At 19.0% G+C, this 21,588-nt stretch overlaps 2 protein-coding genes across 2 annotated transcripts; both read right to left on the bottom strand.

Annotated features, from left to right (window-relative positions):
* Positions 1-625: 625 nt before the first annotated feature.
* On the bottom strand, positions 626-16,876 carry SRAE_X000058500 (Glutamate receptor-interacting protein 1; the record flags this gene model as incomplete). Its single annotated transcript, XM_024644947.1, has 9 exons — positions 626-2,973; positions 3,111-3,134; positions 4,768-5,252; positions 5,363-5,530; positions 6,276-6,570; positions 6,650-7,171; positions 10,738-10,989; positions 11,233-11,523; positions 16,051-16,876. 9 exons carry the CDS (start codon positions 16,874-16,876, stop codon positions 626-628), a joined length of 5,211 nt encoding a protein of 1,736 aa, XP_024510454.1.
* Positions 16,877-19,733: 2,857 nt separating this feature from the next.
* On the bottom strand, positions 19,734-21,237 carry SRAE_X000058600 (Hypothetical protein; the record flags this gene model as incomplete). The annotated part of the gene is made up of 2 exons (XM_024644948.1): positions 19,734-19,873; positions 21,138-21,237. 2 exons carry the CDS (start codon positions 21,235-21,237, stop codon positions 19,734-19,736), a joined length of 240 nt encoding a protein of 79 aa, XP_024510455.1.
* Between the last annotated feature and the right edge of the window lie 351 nt (positions 21,238-21,588).

The raw sequence follows: 21,588 nt of genomic DNA on the forward strand, positions 1-21,588 counted from the left end.
GACATGTATTTGTAATTTATATAATTACACTTAGATGAATTTCCAAACATCATCAATCAAGAAAAAAAATGTAATCTTCTTATATTTTTTTTCATCATCTAGTTAAAATTGTTATCATTCATATTTCAAATACACGTCCAATATGGCGAAGGTAATTTAATAAAAATTGTAGAAAAAAAAAATGAATTATACAGTTGTATATTTTTTACGACAATCCAACCGATATATTGAATAAAAATCACTACAAATGTATATTTCAAATATTTTGTACTTTTTTTTCCAAGAAACATTTTTTATATATATACATACAATCTTAACAACATTTCAAAAAATTTTCTTTTTTTTTTTTTCTTAATTCTTTCACCATAACCACAAAAATATCAAAAATATATCTTTTCTTGTTTAGTAGAAAATATTATAATAATATATAGTTTTGACATTTCTTTTGTTGTCTTAATCTTGTCTATGTTGAAAAAACAATTATTTATAAAACAACAATGTGAGAGAAATGTTGATCAATCTTTTTTCCATCTTCCTCTTCATATTTATCATTAATTCACAATAAAAATTGTCAACAATGATTAAATAAAAAATAATAATACAAACTTAAGTTTTTTAAAATATTTTAGACAGATGAATCTTTGATACAACTAATAGGTGATTTACATGATTCATCATCACAATGTTCAACAGGTGTATCTCTTTGAATAACTAACTCCAAAACTTCCATGGCTAAGAGTGGTAATGCTAAATCACAGTCAAGATACCCAACATGTGAATTATTAATTTTAATTATTTTGTCAAATGGTTTTAAAGCACCTGGAGCATCAGCAGGAGATCCTTTTTTTATTTGACTAACAAAAATACCAGGATTTTCACCAACACCATCACTAACAGAAAATCCAAAACTATTTGATATTGGATCTCTTTCTAAACGTATATTGTGAATAGTTGTTTGAACAAGTTCTGAACTTTTAAAAACTAAATTTTTTGAGGTATCTTGTTGTTTGCTATAACATGAAATTTCATCACATAAATTAACTAATCCTAAATTAGGTATTGGTGTTTTTTCATGTGAATTATTAGAAGAAGAAGATGGAGAATGTTGTGATGAATAAGTTGTAGTTATCCCATAATTACTAGTATTATTATCACGTTTAATATGAGGTTTTTTTAATATTCCTATGGGTTGATTTATTGAAGTAATAGAATTATTTGTAGTTATACAATTTGTATTTTGCTTTGCCACATATATATTATTTTGATAATTTTTATCAGGTTCATCAATATTTCCTGATAATATTGTTTCTTCTAATTTTTTTAACATTTCTTCTTCACCAGATGTCTCAAGAGCTTCTAATATATCCATCCAATAAGGATTATTTTTATCTGCCTTTTGTGTATTCTTTTTTTTCTCACTACAATTACAACATTCTTTTTTTGGTGTATTATCGGGTAATGATATTGGTGTTTTTATTATTATATCCTCATTTGTATTGTATAATTTTCTCATATATGAACTTTGCCTTTTAGCATCTAAATTTAACATTGGTGGAATTTGACTACCATCATATTCAATTGTATCTTTTTTATTATTAACAACTGTTGAATTATTAAGAACAGATGACAAAGATTGAAGTTGTAGTTTATTTGATGTATAACCATTATCATTATGATGCTGTGAAGAATAATTAGTATTATTAACTCTTTTTCCATTACTATCTGGACTGTCATCAAGACTTTCAACTGCTGAATCTATACTTTGTATTGGTGTACCAACTTTATCACTTCTTTCACTACCAGTATCATTATGAGATGTCCCTCCTTGTGAATTACTTAAATAATTAGTATAGTTAGATAATGATGTTGGTGGTAATGATGTATACATAAGTGAAGTAGGATCTTCTCCTCCAGATAATGAAGATATAACACAATTATTATTATTATTATTATTATTATTAGAATAATTAAAATTCTGTTTATCAACAAGTTGAACGTTAACAGCATGTTTTGGATGCTTACTAACAATTCTTAAGTGAACTGTTTCTTTTGATAATTGTAATATTCTCATTGCATTACGTACATTCATACCTTCAACAGATTCTCCATTTATAGCTATTATTTGATCACCAGGATGTAATGTATTTGTAACTTCAGCAACACCACCTCTTGCAATTTGTGTTATAACAATTGGTTCACCAGTTTCTCCATTACTAGCAATTGTTATACCAAGTGGATTACCTCTTCTATTTAATGCAATATCATAAATATATCTACAATTATTTTCTTGCTTTTGTTTATCATTAATATGATGATTTTTTTGTATTAATAAATGTATAACATCACCACATCTATGTAAAAGACGTATACCTTCAGAAACAGTACATGTACTTAATGGTATATCATCAATTGATACAATTCTATCACCAATATGTATAGAACCACATCTATATGCTGGAGATCCTTGAACTATATCATCAACAATGAGTGGTTCACCTTTTTTTCCATCATATTCATCTCTTGTTTTACATATAATACCAACACCATTACCTCTTTTAGTTAATTTAACTGATAACATTCCTGATAATGATAATGGAGATTCAATAACATCAAATTCAACTAATAATGTAATTGAACCTTTAGTATTTTTAATAATATGATTTGCTTCTTCAATTGTTCCATTCATAGTATACCAATCATTTATTGCTAAAACTCTATCACCTATTTGTAGACGTTCACATTTATCAGCAGGTGAATTTTTTTCAATATTTGATATATATATAGCACCTAAATGTTCACCAATTCCTGTTTGATCATCAGTAAAAGATGTCTCCATATCATATTTATGTAATGATATACCATAACCTTTATATAAAGCTGTTGAAGCAAGTGGTGCTATTAATGTTACTTTTTGTGTTTCTACGTGACATACTTTTGTTGTTGGTATACCAGAAAAACATCCATTTATTGAACCTAAATAATAAAGAAAAAAAAATTATTTATATTATTAAGTATTTTTTTTTATTAAAATAAAAATATAATAAATTTTTTGTTTTAATATATATGTATATATATTATTTGTGATTTTCTTTTTTTTTTTTAATACTTACTAACTGTTGCTATACCAGCTATTCCTGAATAATGAAAACAAAGACTAAACATGATAACAATACCAATAATAAATTAGTTTTTTAATATAAACATAAATTTATATCTTCTGAATTTATACATATAACCAAAAAAAAAGAATATTTTTTTTATAAATAACTAAAAAAAAATTACCCAAAATAGAAATGATAAGAAGTTGTGAAAAGAATAAATCTATTTAAAAAAAAATCAATTAATCAATCACGAAAATAGTATCATAATAATTAAGAAAAAAAAATAAAATATTGTTTAAGAAATATCTTTTTCATTCTTATTGGTATTGTTTTTAGAAAAATAATAATGACGGCACGATTAAATATATTACATTTTGTAATATAAGATAGAATAAAGAAGTATTAGGAAAAAAGAAAAATAGAAGAAGGTAACTTCCATCAGGGATAAAAGTATTTATAAAATTTAATAGGGCTATTTGTAGTAAAATAAACCAATAAAAAATATAAAAATTTATTGGTAGTTAAATGGAAGAAATATTTTAGTGTATTTTTAAATTTAAAAAATCACAATGTCTTTTGTTAATATTAGAAGAAAGAAAAAAGAATAAAATAAAGAAATAGTTAAAATGTTTCATTTTAATTGTCAATAAGAAAACTTTGATAAATTTCTTTACTTTCCATTTAACCAATATGTTATGGAAGGGATAAAAAAGATGGGGTAAATTAAAATATATATGTTATAATGACAGAAGTATCTAATTTATGGCAATTGATCATTGGTACAATTAATAAAAAAAAAAAATCATGATATGTTGATTGATTTGAGGATAATTATGTGTAAAAATAAATCAAATAATATATCAATAAATCAAAAGAAAAAAAATATTTACTTTGGCATATTAAAATATTGTAAAAAAGATTTAACTTTCTAATTATAAATAATCTTAAAGATAACAAAGAAAAAAAAAAAAGAAAAGGTAAAACTAATTAATGAAAAATAAAAATAACATTGTAAAAGAAATAATATTCTTATTATTTTTAAAAACGATCTTAAATGTCATATAGCCTCATCTTAATTTAGTACATAAAAAAGATCCATCTACCTATTTAATTCCTATTCACTACTCTGACAACTTATTATAATAAATATGATATGTTAATAGCCTTTGTCCATAGATATTAAGGATATATTGTGATAACAAAAGACAGATAAAAAGAATTTTCTATCAAATTATAATTTAAAAATATATAATATAACATCATTTGGTTAAAAGTTTTTAAGAATAAACAATAAAAATGATTATAACAGTTATTATTAGAAGAGAATATAAATTTTAAATAATAATCAAAAAGTATCATTTCTTATTGTTAACGGAAGTCATTATTGTTATGAGGATATTATTAATAATTGTTATATATATATATAAATGATACTAATTTATTAATTTAATATATTTCTCTTTTCTCTTTTTAAAAGTATCTTTATATATTATTTTAACAAAATGTCCAAATTGTAGGCATTTTTATATAATAAGTATATATCTTAAAATGCCATCCTACTTTTTGTAAAAAGTATTAAAACAAAATTTTAATATTATATCTTCTAAGGTGACAATATCACACAAATATTTATACATATATATTTATATTTTTTAAAATAACTTACTATTATTTATTGATAATTTTGTTGCTTTAAAATTATTATTATTATTATTATATGATTGATCATATAATGATGGATTAGTTATTAAATATGATCTATCGAATGATTTAGCTCTACTAGTACTATTATTTATTTGTGCTTGAGAATCTCTTAATGAAATTCTACCATTTCCATGATACATTTTATTATTTTCCATCAAATCACTTGATGAAACAAATTTTAATTGTGGTTTAATATTTGTTTCATTATAAATATCTTTTGATGAATATGATAAATTACCAAAATTATTTATTGGAACAATTCTTGCTTCACCAATAATAGAAGAATTAGATGGAATAGATGTTGTTAGAGTATTTTTTTGAAATTCATTAATATTATTATTCATTTTCTTTTTTGATTTAGCAGAACGTTGATAAAATGAATGTCTACTTTTTAATAGAAAACTATTATTATCAGAATAGTCATTTTCTTTTTTTTTAGTAAACATCCTAAAAATGGATTAATAAATTAAAAACTCTTTTGTTTAATAAACAGAAAAAAAAAATGATATTTAAATGTAAACAATGTAAATGTATACAAATGTATCTCTAAAACAAACCTTTTAGTATCTTTTTTATTTTTAAGTAACAAATGGTTAGGAATAAAAGTTATCCTTATTGTTTCTCCTTGCCCTTTTAATAATTGTTCTGCTTCAGCTAATGTTGTATGTTCTAACTGAATATCATCTATAGCCAAAATTCGATCTCCAACCTCCAATGCACCAGACCTATAAGTAAGAAAATATATTAAAATAGAAATAGGGGGGGGGGGATATATAAAATTATTACTATTATTATAATTATTATTATTGTAAATAACAAAATAAATACATAATCATTGAGAGTGATAATTTTAATGTTAAAGTAACAATTTAACTGTTGTTAAGTTAATGGATTATTATATTTACAAAGAGTAAAACATTATTATAGTTGTTGTTGCCTAAAATATATAAATTGCCATTCATAAAATTCAATAGAAGATAGGTAAAATACTCTTCAGTATATACAATACTATTGTCCACATAATGCTCCTAGGGTAATATTTTAAAATATTTATATTATAAATATATTTCTATGTCTGGTTGATTTTATGTCTAATCAAGTGATAAAAGCTTATATGGACCATACATTATAAATAACAATAAGAATGATAATAAGTGCAAAAAGAAATTTTGTACCATAACATGATGCATGAAATTAATGTATCTCTTTTAAATGGTAAATTTTTAATATTTAAGTAAATATTGAGATTACTTTTTAAATAAAAATAAAAATGTAAATAAATTAATAATCATTAAAAATTCTTAAAACTAACATTATTATAATAAAATTGATATATATATATTGTTAATTTAACATTAAAATGCACTTATAAAATAATATTATACACTCCTAATAATTAAAAATTTTTTTTTTGTTATTAAATTTTAAATAAATAATGAAAAAATAAGATAAGAATAATATAATACTTACCTATCTGCAATAGAAGCAGGAATTATTTCTTTTATAAAAATTAATTTTCGTTTCATTGAATTTAAACTAGTTGATGATGAATTGTTGTTATTTTCAGTTTTCGTACCTTTTTTTTTTACTGTAGGAGATAATGGGGAATTTTTATCACTTGCCATAAGAATACTATAAGTATTTCCATAAATATGCCGTTCATATTCTTCTTCTGTACAAATTGCAAGTTTAATTCCAAGGTCGGCACAACAGGAATTTTTATTTAAATCTACAAACATTGGTCCAGTAGCATATTTACGTGATTCTAAAACAAAAAAAAATGAATAAAATAAAGAATAACAATTAAAATTTATTGGGTAGAAAATAATGTAATTGTAACTTACCACATATAGTAACATCATACTCAATAGTCAATGTCACATTATCTCCAGATTCCTGTAATATTTTGTAGGCAGTATGTAAATTACAACTAAATACATCAATACCATTAACACTTAATATTCTATCACGAACAAATAATCTTCCATGAATATGAGCTGATGATCCAGGTCTAACAGCAACAATTGTAATTGGTCTAGCTTTCTTAGGATCAGGTCCATATGAACCACCACGTAATGTTAAACCAAAACTATTACTTTCTTTAGTTAATGATATTTCAGTACATTTATTTAATGCATTAGGATTTCTTTCAAAAATAGGATCATTTAAATCATATGATATTTCTAACATAATTGTATCACCACAAGTTCTTATAAGTGTTAATATTTCACCATGTGTTAAATCATTAACTTCTTTTCCATCAACAGCTAAAAGTTTTTCACCAACTCTTAATTGGTCAGAACGATGTGCCACAAAACCAGGTCTTATATAACTAATAATTGGTGATAATGCACGATCAGCACCACCTAAAAAAAAATATTATTTTTAATATTTAAGATAAACAAAGTGTAAAAAAATTTTAATGATTAAAATGAAGAAGTAGAATAAATGTAATGAAACAAACATTTGAAAACTATTTTTATAAAAATAAGATATTAAAATAAGAAAATAACAATCTAAGTTGACAACCATTAAAATAATTATTTTATTCAATATAATAAAAAAAAGTCTTTATAATAAATTTATATGAATACCAATAAATATGATTCAAACATAATGTTTATTGTAAGATCAAGAACAAAAAAAAAAGAAAACTGTGTTATATATTTTTATTATATAGTTGAAATCTGAATTATACATTATATATTATTATAAGAAACAAAAATAGTATTATATATTAAATATATAAAAATTTGCTAAAATAATATAATAAGATGACTGGAAAATGAGGGAGAAGAAACAAAGAATTAATGTTTTAGTGAATTCTTTTTTTTTTGTCTCTTTAAAATTTTGTAAAAAGAAAGTTTAGTTCTTACACGGGTCCAGAATATATTTATATGTATTTGTTTGTAGATAATTGTAAATTTATGATTAAAAATTGCTTAACACATAAAAGTAAGGTGTCATTAGTGAGGGGAGACGTTTAAAAGATATTGTTTAATCAAGTAATATATGTGGTATTAAAATTATAACTTTTTCTAGTTTTATATTCTATTTTCAGGTAAGTAAATACAATTTCTTTTTAGTTTTGGGGTGTAGGTTGAAAGATAAGAGTGATAAGAAGATAAATTTTCTTATTTACACATCTAATCAAGGAACAAATTACAACATGTAATATAAATTTATATATATACTTAAAGCTACTACTTTTTAACTTAATTTGCCAATTTATTATCTTATTGGGTAAAATGTTTTGTTTTATTATATCTTAATAAATTTATTAATGTTAATTTAAATATTTGATAAATGTAAAGACAATGATTTATTTATGATAAAAATGATTATACATATAAATATAAAATAAAATTGTTGAAAAGATATAATCTTCATCAAAAAATTTATCATTTTACTTATCAGAAAGGACAGAGAAAAATCAACTACTTGAGATGATATAATTTATCTAGATAATGTAAATAATGAAAACTACAAGAAGCAACGATTTTTGTTATCTCAAAAAGTAATTAGGCCAATAAATTCTATACAATTTTGTGGTTAGCAAAAAAAAAAAGAAAATATAAATATTTTATATTAAAACAATCATCAACAATTTCTTTCTCCAACTTAAAAAAAAATACAAATATACATTTTTTTTTATCTAGTTTTAAATAAGAACAAATTTTATCAAAAAAAAATACTAATCTAACCGTTTATAAAAATATAAAATTATACATAATAATATTTAGATTAAACAGTAAAAAAAAATATCAGCAACAAAAAGTACTTCACAAATATTTTTCTTTTTATTTATTATGATAATTGTGAGAAAAAAAAAAATTATAATAATCATTATATACATTTTTCATCTATTCCATTGAAATAGCGTATTGTACACAAATAGATATATAAAAGAGTCCCCTTTTTATCATGAATTATAATAATCACATTAATCCTTCAATTTTTTTGTTTCTTTATAAATTTTAAAAAAATAGAATAAAATAAAAAGATTTCTTTTAAATATAAAATAATAATCTCTTTTATGCTTTAAAATTAACCCTTAAAGTTTTAATTTATCATTTTGTAATATCTTCACAATATTAAATTCTTTATTTTAAAGAATATTATAAAAAAAAAGAGATGAACAAGACTTTTAAAAAAAAATATAATAATTGAATGTAAAAATATTATATTTAAGTTTAAAGTACTAAGTTATCAAAAATAAATTATCAATATATTATATGACTAATAATATTAAAATTTTTGTATAAAATATAAATTGTCTTTTTAAAATATAATAAATAATATTTTGTTAAAACGTGGATTATCAAATATATATTAGTAAACTTTTGACATATTTTCTTTATTAAACAAAAAGTTAAAATATAGTTAGCTATATATATTTAATATATATTATTTATAAAGTTTCTCATTAAAAATATTCTTCCTCCATTATTGTAAGAATCATCCATGACAAAAGTTAGATATATATTTATATAAATGTATTATTATAATAATTTATATTCATTCATACATTATAAAGATTAAAATTAAAAATATTAATATATAATTCAAACTTTTTATTGAAGCATCTTTTTTAACACCCATATTTTAATTTTTTTTTCTTTTTCTTATTGTTGAATAAATTTTTAACTCCCTCTGAGGAAGTTCATCTATATATATATATATAAATCTAATAGTTAATTGAAGAGTTGGGAATGAAAAATATAATATATAGTATATTTTGATAGTTAAAACAATTAAAAAGAAGTAACAAGATACAAAAATTATGTAAACTATATATTTTTACTTAATTTATTATTCTTGACACTTTATTAATGAGATGACAATCATCTATATAATACTTAGAAACATATATATAAAAATATATATACATACATACACAAATATTAATATCAAAAGAGTCTTTTTTATTGTCTCTAACTAAAATTTTTTTTCTTTTCATATCTTTTTTACAAATAAAAAATTTTTTTACTTACTTTATATACTATAATATAATATTTAAAGAATAATTTTTATTCAATAAAATAATTAAAAAATTTTTGTTTTATAACATATCTAAACATATAGAAAAATAAAAAAAAATGAATAAACTGATTGTGATAACTCTAATAATTGATTATTAAAAATGAAAAAAAAAAATTTTTTATAATATCTATATAAAGTAATATTTGGTTATATGACAAAAAAAAGTAGAACAAAATAAATAAATATAGATATCACACCTTTATCATTAGTATATATCAATAAATGAATGATAAAAGTTAATCATTTCAAATAAAAGAATATCATTTTAATGTCATATTTTTTATCAACAAAAAAATTCAAAATTAATAAATAAAAAAAAAAATTTTTTTTCTTCTATTAAAAATAAAATATATAATAAGTTATGTTATATCAATAGATATTGTATTTAAGTATAATAAAGAAATATTAATGATTATATTATTGAAAATCTTATATATATACAAATTTAAGAATTGTCAATGTTTTGTTTTGGGATATAAAAGTTCAATAGTTATTAGAAAATATACATATTTTCAAAAGTTTGTTTAATATTTTAACTGATACATCTCTCTCTTTTCTCTTTTTTTTTTTGTTAACCACGTACTTATTAATAATGGAGATAGGTTAAGATATATAAAAAGTAAGTATAAATTTTTATAACAAAAATGTTTGCCTTTAACTATATATATATATATATCTTATTTTTTTGTACACATTAAATATTTCAAGATGAATTCAATCATATAGAAAAAAGAAATGAGATTAATTTTTATTTTAAAAAGAAAAAGTAAAGCTCTTTTTAATAAAAATTTTATCAAAGAGATAAAATATATTTCTATTATGAAAGTTTTGTAAAAAAAAAAAATGTAAGAGAGAAAGAAAAAAAAAAAAAATTTATTTTAAACCATACCTGTAATTCCTAATCCTAAATGTAAATCACTAGTTCTTGTTAGTTTGGCAATATAACTTCCTGATAAAGAATTTCCAAGATTTCTTTTATTTAAATTTCCTCTCTCACCATCATAATGATTATTGTTACTATTATTCTTATAAAATTCAAGATTTGTTAAAGAAGAATAAAATTTTGTTCCATCTCTATGATAGGATGTTGGTCCTGGCATCTCCTGTGTTCCGGAAGTAGGTGGGAAAAATGATAAGTCATCTGGAATGTAAAATATTATTAGATTTAACATTATCAAAATGACAAATATATTTAAATATAATTTTTGTCTCTATTTTTATTTTTTATATTTTATTTGATAAAAAGATTTTAAAGAATATAGTTAATTTTAAAAATTTTTTATCTTCTTATCTATTGCTTTTTAACAATCTTTTATATCATAAAGTTGTAAGAAAAAAAAGTTTTTAAAATAAAATTTTTATAAAAATAGTATAAATATCTAACCATTTGAATTATTAAAAGTTTCAACACATCCATTAAATGAATTATTTTCCAATATTTTTATTTGTTTTTCCAATTCAATTAAAGGTGATAATGTATAGGTATCATCTTGTGTTGATGTAAATACAAATGGAGAATATATTGGATTATACTTCTCCTGACATAATGTTAAACCTGCCCTTTCAAGATTACCAAGATATCTACTATTTTTTAAAAAATATTCCCCTTTTTTACAATTAATATGTATATTATTTTGATTTTTTATATAATCTTTATTTGGTAATAAATTTTTTTCTAAATGAAATGGTTTAGGAGGTTTTCCCGGTTTTGTGGTAAAATTTATTGGTTTAACAGTTTTTTTTTTGAAATTTATCCCACAACAAGTTACTGTTGAATCGTTTTGTTTAATAGACATTTATAAAAATTTTCACTTTTTTTTATAAATATTTTTTTTTAATGTTATCAACTTATAATTAAAATATTATTATTTTTGTAGAAATAATAATAATAATAAGATGATACAAGGCATTCGTTCGACTAACAAATATATGAATGAATGACAAAAAGATAAATATTGCTAAAATAAAAAGATATATATAAAAAAATAATAAAAAAGAAAATAAATAAATAAAATAAAATTTAAGAAAGTTAATCTAATTTGAGTGATATATATATGATAAAGTTATAAAAATATATATATATACAATATAACAGATTTTTGGAAAGAAGAATGATATTAAATATCAAAAACTTAAAAAGCTTAAAAAGCAGTTAAAAATTAATGTGTCATCAGAAGTGTGTGCTTTGAAGACAAAAAGTATTGTCTCAGTTTAACTGTGTCATTTTCCATCAACATTATGTAAAACTAAAAAGATCTTTTTAATTTAAAATTTACTGAAGTATCAAGATATATCAATTAAAGATAGTTCTTATGTAGATGATACCCAAAAATATAAGAATATTATGATAAAATAGAATCTTATCTTTAAGATATATTAAAAGAGAATAAGAAAAACTTTTAAAGTTAATATAATATGTATATATATTATCATAACTTTAAGGAAGTTAAATTTTTGTATTTCTTTATATAATATATATTAATATATAATTATTCATTTAATAATTATTTTGAAAAATATTTAAAGTAAGTCATTATGTTAAGAAGATTCATTATACAATATTTTAAAGAATTATTATAATTAACAGTAGAAGTACCCTAAACATTCTAGAAAATAGAGGGGGAAGAAATTTGTTTTGTAGTGTGAAAGTTATATAAATAATAAATGAAACAAAGTATATGCTTGGGAAAAATAATTAATCAAGCAAGTTTTATGATTGCTATATATCAAAATACATCTTTTAATAAATCCTGTTATCTTAAGGTGACAAAAATTTAATATAACTATAACATCATACTTTAAATATTAGTCTAGTAATTTTATAATAAAAAAAATTTATTTTATCATATCTCATATCAAATAATAAAATATAAATAAATTTTTCTAACAGTAAAATAATTTACATTAATAGTATTTTTATATAAAGAATAATAAAAATATTTTATAATTAAAATTAATAAAAGAATTTTAACCTTTTCCTAGGTGACTCCAAACAATAGTTAATACAAAAATAATTTGTTTTTTTTTGTTATATTAAAAACCATTATTATTTGAATGGAACAAAAAAGGCAAATAAAATATAAATATATATAATAAAAGCTATTATTTTAAAAAAAAGGTATAAATTAAACTTGATCTTTTGATTTTAAATATATATTTATGTATGTAATTTAAGATGAAAAAAAAAATAAGAAGAATTATATAAAAAAAAATTTACTTGTCAAATATGACACTCTAATTTATTTTGGCATTGACTTTTTGACAAAATGAATATATATTTTAAAATTTTTTTTTAAATAATCTTATATATTAAAGGTTACTAAATAAGAAAAATAATGTTTTGAGATTATTTAAATATAAAAGAATATTATATTTATATAACTGTATACTTATTCTTAATCATTATCACTATTATTTATATTCATATTATTTATTATAAGAATAGGTTAGATGATTAAACATTAATATCACTAAAGGTATGCTTATATAAATCTTGATCAAAATAATTTAAACAATTCATGTTTTATAAATGAAGTGAGGTACAATTATATATAAATATACCTAGATAAATATAATAACAATATTAATAATAATAAAATAAATATATTACAATATAATAAAATAATAAAAATGAACAATATAATATATAATATATTTAAAATATAATAAAAATGTTCCAATAATAAAATAACAAGATAATTTTTAAGATTAAGATTAATTAGGTACAAATATTAAATGATATTTTATCTAGAGAGATTTGACATCATCTTCTTATGATCAAATGATATTATATCAAAAAAATATTACCTATAAAATTGTAAATATATATAAAAAATGATTATATATATTAAGAATGTTAAAGTTAATTTATTTTTCAAGCATACATATTTTTTAACAAACATAATATATTTGTAATAATAAATCAAGAAATATAAAAGATAAATATAAAAAAATAAATCAAATTTTATTTATTAGATTTACTATAAGTAAAATAAAATGTATTTTATATTGTAATTATTTTTAAAAAAAATAAAAGTTAACATTTAATTATAAAGTAATAAATAATAAGTTTAATGTTTATAATTAAAAAAAAACATTAACATAATTTACAATTCTAATAAAAATAAAAAAATGTGTTAAAAATAATTAATCTCACACCTAATATATTTTTTTTTTGTCATATAATTTTTTATATCCAAAAAAACAATTTTTTAAAAACATTATATTAAAAAAAAAAGAATATAAAAGTATTAAGGCATAAATAAATAATATATCAAATTTTGTTAAGATAAATTTTACAATTAAAAAAAAAAAGAAAGAATAAAAATTATGATAAGAGAATATAAAAATACATTCAATTTGACAGTTACCTTCACAAACATATTCTAACTTTTTATTTCACACTTAAAATATATATATTTAAGTAAAATATTTAAAATTATATTAACTAATACTTTTTAAAACTAGAAAATGTGGTCAATAATATATTTAAGAATCTGTTATCATGTCAAAATATTTCAATAACTTATTTTGATTTTTTTTTAATATTCTTTTACATAATATCAATAAAAAGAGTGAAATATATTTTATAATGATTGAAGGTGTAATGGCAACTTTTACACCTTTTGTCAAACTTTTCAAATAGTACTTATTATTTTTTTTTAATACCTATTAAAACAAACTTCTGTTTTTAAAGTATTAATCTTTAACTATTCTACATTTTAGTAAATTTATATAAATAAAAAAAAAGATTTATTTGATTAATGATTTGTCCAAAAATATATCATAATTCATCATTCATTCAAAAAACGATGATAAAAAAAATAACCTTTCTGTTATCTTTTTCTTATATTAATCTTGTTTTAACTTTTTAACAAGAACTTTTTTATTTTGTATAAGAAAACTATATTAATAATTCTGTCAGGTATAAATTTATTATTGTCTATATTATATATGAGGTTAATTGAAACATTTTAAATTAATAGAAAATATTAATAAATAGTAAAAAGAAAAAATGCGCAATAATGAACTTTGATTAGATATATAAATATGTTTATACAATAAATATATATTATAATAAAGAACTGAAGATAAGTTAATTATAAATAAAATCAACAAAACATCATTAAATTAAAAAGTATAGTGTTTGTTGATTATAATATATAAATGATGTATAATGACAGAAAGACACAATATAATTAGGAAGTAGAAAAAAAAATAATAAGGAATTATCTTTATTAAATATGGTTGATAAAATAATAGATATAAAAGATTTAACACAAAATAATATAGAAATGTTTAATCAAAGTTAAAAAGAATATAGAAGGTTAATGAGTCCATAAAGAAAATATGAAAAATGACAATATAATTATATATATACATACCATCTTTTTTGCTTATTATAGTATATAAAATCTTCTTTAAAAGTTATAAGAAATTTAAATAAAAATATTTTGAAGTTATTGTATATAATTTAATGAAATAATAAATATTTTTACTTAAATAGTAAGGTGATTGTAATAATACAATTATTTATGCAAAAATATTTGTATTATCTTTTTAATTAAATTAATTTCTTGTCATAAAAATTTTTAATTAATAACAAATATATATTACATTTAATATAAATATATTATCAAAACTTCTAGATTTTTAAATATATTCATTGTATTTTTAGTATTATAAATGAATACATCCTACCGACGTTTTATCATACCGTTATCCATACAAATGTAATTAGCCTTTTACCATAATATTAAACAATAATTAATGATTGTAATAAAATAATAAAAAAATATATATATATAAAATTATACAATTTAATTGATATATAATAATAATTGTAAAATGATTCAAAAAGAATTAATATTTCTTCCACACATTAAAATTATAGTAGAATAAAAAAAGTTTACTTTATGATAAGAAATAGTATGCCGATAAAATAAAATAATTTTTTTACTTTTTACCTTTTTTTTCCTTTAATTGATTTTTATAAAAAAAAAATTAAAAAAAATTATTGACAAATAAATGGATGAACTAGATATGATGGTTATAATTAATAATTTTTTCTATCATAAAATTTTATTTTATTTAAAACTTAATTAAACTTTAATTATCTTTTAATTATAGTTAATTAATTTAAAAATATTTTTAGTGACATAGTTTTAAAAATGATTATTGATATTAAAAAAAAAAAACATACCTGTTAGATCATTTAAACTAAAACCATCTTTAGAAGTAGGGAGAAATAATGATTGTGTTAGCATTTTATTCATATTGAAACCACTTATAATATTGTCTAATTTTGAATAAATATTCTTATTTTCATTCTTTTTACATTCTTTAACTTCTTCAGCTTTAATTTTATTACTTCCTATTGGAAGATGGAAACCATTCTTTTTATTATAATCATTTAAATTCATGGCACTAGCAATTTCATAACAATTATAAATTTGTAATCTTCTACTATTAGAATGACATTCTTTTTCAATTATAGAGTCCTCAATAAATGATTCACCATTACTTCCAGGAAGAAGAGGAATAGACAAATTTTTCTTATTATTTTTTATTATATCATTATTTGATAAAACCATCTTTTCTATATCATCAGGTTGTGATAATATTGAAAGTACATTTGTAGATTTTGATTTACCTTCATATGTTGATATTATTGTATTCTTATTATTATTAATAGAAGAAGTTGTCGTTGTGGTAGTTGTTGTAGTAGTAATATTAGGCATTTCAATAAAATATTTTAATAGCTGATTATTAAATTTTTCCTCAATAAAATTTTTCTTAAACATATTTGTTTTTACTATTTTATTATCAATTTGTGGTATTTCATGAATTGAAGAATTTTTACTAAGGTTATCATTATTGTCTATAGAAGTATTTTCTTTTTCCTGTCCTCCATTTATTGGTAAATTATTTATTGAATCTTCTCTAGAAATATTAACCTTGAGTGAAGTGACAGTTTCATCTTCAGATGAGGATGATTCAAAATCAAAAAAGGATGTTGATGAAGACATAATTTTTGTAATATTAATTACTTTTTATATCTTTTCAATTAAATATTAAAAATATATAAGTATAATATTCTAGTGGCATATAAAAATAATTATTCTTTATAGCGGGTTTTATAATATTATATAACAGATTTGAATTAAGAAATCTTGCTAATAATATTATTTTATTTTTTTTTAATATCATCAATAATATTAAAAGACATTCAATTAATCAGTTTTCCAGCTATCTGATAATAAAATATAGTAATATAGTTGATCAAATAATTATATGTTTCAAATAAAATAAATTTGATAAATTAAATAAAAAAAAATATATCCAATATTTTGTTATTCCTTATTTAATTAAATAATTATAGATAATTTTGTATATATTAAATATATAACAAAATAATAATAGTATTCTTTTAAAGGTTAAATGATAACTACAGTTAAAAATATTAGTAGAGAAAATGATTTGTTGAAACAAAAATTTCATTTACTTTGGTATTTGTCTTTTCTTTCCAATACAATATACTAGCTTTTAATTCTTCTCTTTGAATCTTCCTTAACATTTATTATTATACACCTCAATTACCTTTACATTGGTAGTTTGTGTATTTTTCTCCTAAATTATGATAAGGTACATATGGTAAATCTATTTAACTCATTCTATTTTCTTATCTAGATATATATATACTATATTTATTTGTAAAATTATTCATATTACTATTTTCTTCTTTTAAGATTTATTCTATGTTCAAAAATATTCTTCTAACATGATTATAATGCTTTAATAATTTAAGGTACTCCTTTTATCATTACTTTACAATACTACATCTTCAAATATACAATAAGAGGTTTTATATTTGTTAGATAATTTTGAAGTGATTACTAGATGTTTAATATACATATATCAATTCTTTTCTAACTTATTAACTTTTATATTTTTGTTGTTTTTCATAATATATAATACTGTCAAGTACAATTGACAAGAAGTAATTGTTAACATTTTCCTTTCAAAACAATTCTTTTTTTTTTCTCTATCATACTTTATACAATCATCAATCAACTTGTTATTTGATTCTTCAAGATTAATTTACAAATTTTGGTTTCCTTTATAATAAGCATTTAGACCATTTGACAATTTAATCTTTTTCTAATCACTTTTTATATTCTTCAATATGTTTTTCTTGTATTATAAGATTATTAGATTTCCTTTTATCCTTTTATATTATTTTTCTCCCTCACTTAATAAGATAGTTTTTTGTATAATAGAATAAATAATCTAAATGTATATTTTTTTTCTTTAACATTAATTATTAAATTAACCAATTAGAATATCTTATTTTTAAATAGACATACATCATAATAATTTACCTGTCTTTTCATTTTAATATTAACATACATAATATATATATGGAAATAGAAAGAAAGATACAGTACTTAAATTACCATGTTACACAATTTAATTACACATACAACAACTGTTGTCTATATAAAATTAATTTTATTAATAATAATAATTAAAAAAAAATTAAAAAAGGAATCAAATCTATTATGCAACTAAAAACATTTACATTAACTATAATAACCTTTAATGAGGTGATGTAACTTTTTTGATTATAAAAGAAAAAAATAAAAGAGTCAAAGAAAGACTATAAACAATAATTTACAATACATCTAACAATTATATCAAAGTATCATAGAAATTATGAGTAATAATAATATTATATTAAATCATTCATTAACTAATAACTATACCATATTTCTTTTTTAAAATATTTATTTCTTATTATCTATATTTGCCGATAAATTGTATATAAAAAAAAAGGAAGAATCTTTTTGATGTCAATTTTTTTTAGGTTAACATATGTTTAGATTATCAATTCTTTATTCTTTCTCCCTCCATTTTTATATTCATATTTCTTATTGTTTAAGAAGAAACATATATTTATTTAATATATTAAAGAATCAATGTTATAATATCATATAATTTTAAGAATGTAATAAATATATTTAATCGGCACCTTTAAAATATTTTGATATCAAAATTTATATAAAATATATTTTAAAAAAGAAAAATGTGTGTATGTGTGTGTGTATGCCTAGTGTCACAATATAATTAATTGATATATCTTTACTTAATAATATTATAAAGACAATGTTCTTTGTTTTTGAAAAGTCTAAAAGTTTTATGAAAGTAAAATTTAAATATATACAAATAAAATTATTTAACAATTTTATATTATATTATATTTATATATGTATATATGATAATGAGATACATCCAACAAGTACATGATTATAATTAATAATTTCTCTTAAATAATCAAATATCAATGTATAATATCAATTATAATTTATTTTGATTAATTAATAAAAAGTAAAATAAAGATGTTCATGATGTGTAAATGAGATGATGATATGGGGAAAAATTATCCTAAATTGGAACACTTCTTATAAATAAAAATTTTTCATAAACAGTTATATTTACTTAATGTCAAGTGGGATTTCATGAAGGCACTTGACAATGTTTATCTTTGTTTAATAATAAATTAGTTATTTTCTTATCAAATGAAGTGAAAATGTTATAAAATATATATTTAAATGGTAATTTATAAAGTAATAAAAACAACTATAAGCCATCATATATTAATAAAGAAAAAAGCATGTGTTAATTTATTTACACTACCTCTTTATTTATTTTTTTTTAATAGCTTCTTGTAAAGTATCAATTTTTATTTGGATAAATAAATATTTGATATTAAACAATAATTTTATTTTTTGTTTAAATTTATCATATATTTTTTATATAAAAAAAAAGATATTAAATTAACTTTGATAATAAAATTTTATAATAAACAAAAAAGTTTTTTTTTTATTATTTTTTTATTTTAAGCTTACCGTAATGTCTTTTAAAATTTCCTGGATCAATAGATGTTAAAGGATAGTATTTCCATCTAACCAATGATGGTGTCAATACCTGATTACTATTATTATCTTTTTGATCTATACTTTTTTCTAAACCAGTTACAGCATAATAATATAATTTTTTATAAATAAATTTTTGTAGTCTACATAAATAGGAACTATTTTCATTTTTTTTACTTTTACAATGTTCTTTTTTATTTTTTTGTTTAAATTTAAACATTATTATGATATACCATAAAAAAAATAATAGATATAAAATAATGATAAAATAAACTATAAGTTAATATATCTTATAAATAAAAATATAAATATATCAAAAAGGATGTAATATAAAATAACAGTTTTACTAATCTTTTTCCTTACTAGGAGTTGTTATATTATATATATATATAAGATCTATTACTCAAAATCTTCTCATTAGCATACCCATTAATCTTTTTTCTCCTCCTATCATATATATTTTATATATCTATTTTTGTAAATTTATGGATATATATATATATTATTTTTGTCACAATATAATTTGTACTTATGGAAATAATTCAAAGATTACAAATTATATCATATATCTTAATTATTTTTCATACATATTACATTTACTATTATAAAATATTATATATAACAAAATTTTATAAAATAGGAGAATTAAAAATCCTTAATTTAATATAAAAATGATAAAGAAAGAAGAGAATTTAGATATAAAAAGAAATAGTTTAAATTATACATTATTTGTCCTATTATAAAAATAGTAAAAATGAACATTTTCATTTGAAAGTTTAATAAAATAATGTATAAAAATTAATTTATATATTTTAAAATAATTTTTTACTATTGTTATAGAAAATTGAATGTAAAAATAAATATGGCACAGAAATAAATAAATAAATATTTCTATCTATATATATAAACACTGTTTAATTTTTAGTCCATTTTATAAAATAAAAAGGTTTCATGTAAAAATTACATTATAACAATTACAAGAAAGAATATTTTTAAAAATAATAAAATTACTTGGTAAATAAAAAGTAAATACTTTTATTATTCTAAATAAGAGAAAATAGAAATTTTCATTATAATCATGATTAGGGAAAACAATAAAATCCTATATTCTAATAAGGATATTAAGAAGAGCTCTTAAAATTACTTAACTATATATATAATTAATAATCTCAAAATGTCCTAAAAGTCGTTATGAAATTTGTTAAAGCTTTAAATATATTTTGTGGTATTAATTTTATATATATATAATTTTAATATTATTATTTATTTCAAATAATAGTTTATCAAATTTTAAAATAAAAATAGAGATTTTTATTATTATTATAATTTTAATTTTTATAAAATAAAAACATACCTCCATAAATTTTTCCTCCATAAATTGAATCACGATTACATAATTTATTAGGATTAGTATAATAAATTCCTTCAGATGGACAACAGCATGTAATAGTCATCTTTTAAAAAAAAATATAAATAATTTTTTAAAATAAAAAAAAAATAATATTCATGTATTTTGTTATATACTTTAATAATTTTTTCTCTTAAAAATAAATTAAACCTTAAAAATGAATATTTTATAAGATGGTAAAAAGAAAAATTTAAAGAAACGTATAAAATATAACAAATAAAAAAAAAAAGTTAAAGAAAATAATTATTATTTGAATATTTATAAAAAAGGTGTACAATAATTTTCATGAAAAAGAGAAGTAATGACAAATACTTTGAATTATAGAAATAAGGAGACAGTTTAATGCTACGACAATAAAAGTAAATAAAAATGTGTCGTTATTATAGTTAATATATAA

This window comes from Strongyloides ratti (genome assembly GCF_001040885.1).
Source record: "Strongyloides ratti genome assembly S_ratti_ED321, chromosome : X".
NCBI lineage: Eukaryota > Metazoa > Nematoda > Chromadorea > Rhabditida > Strongyloididae > Strongyloides > Strongyloides ratti.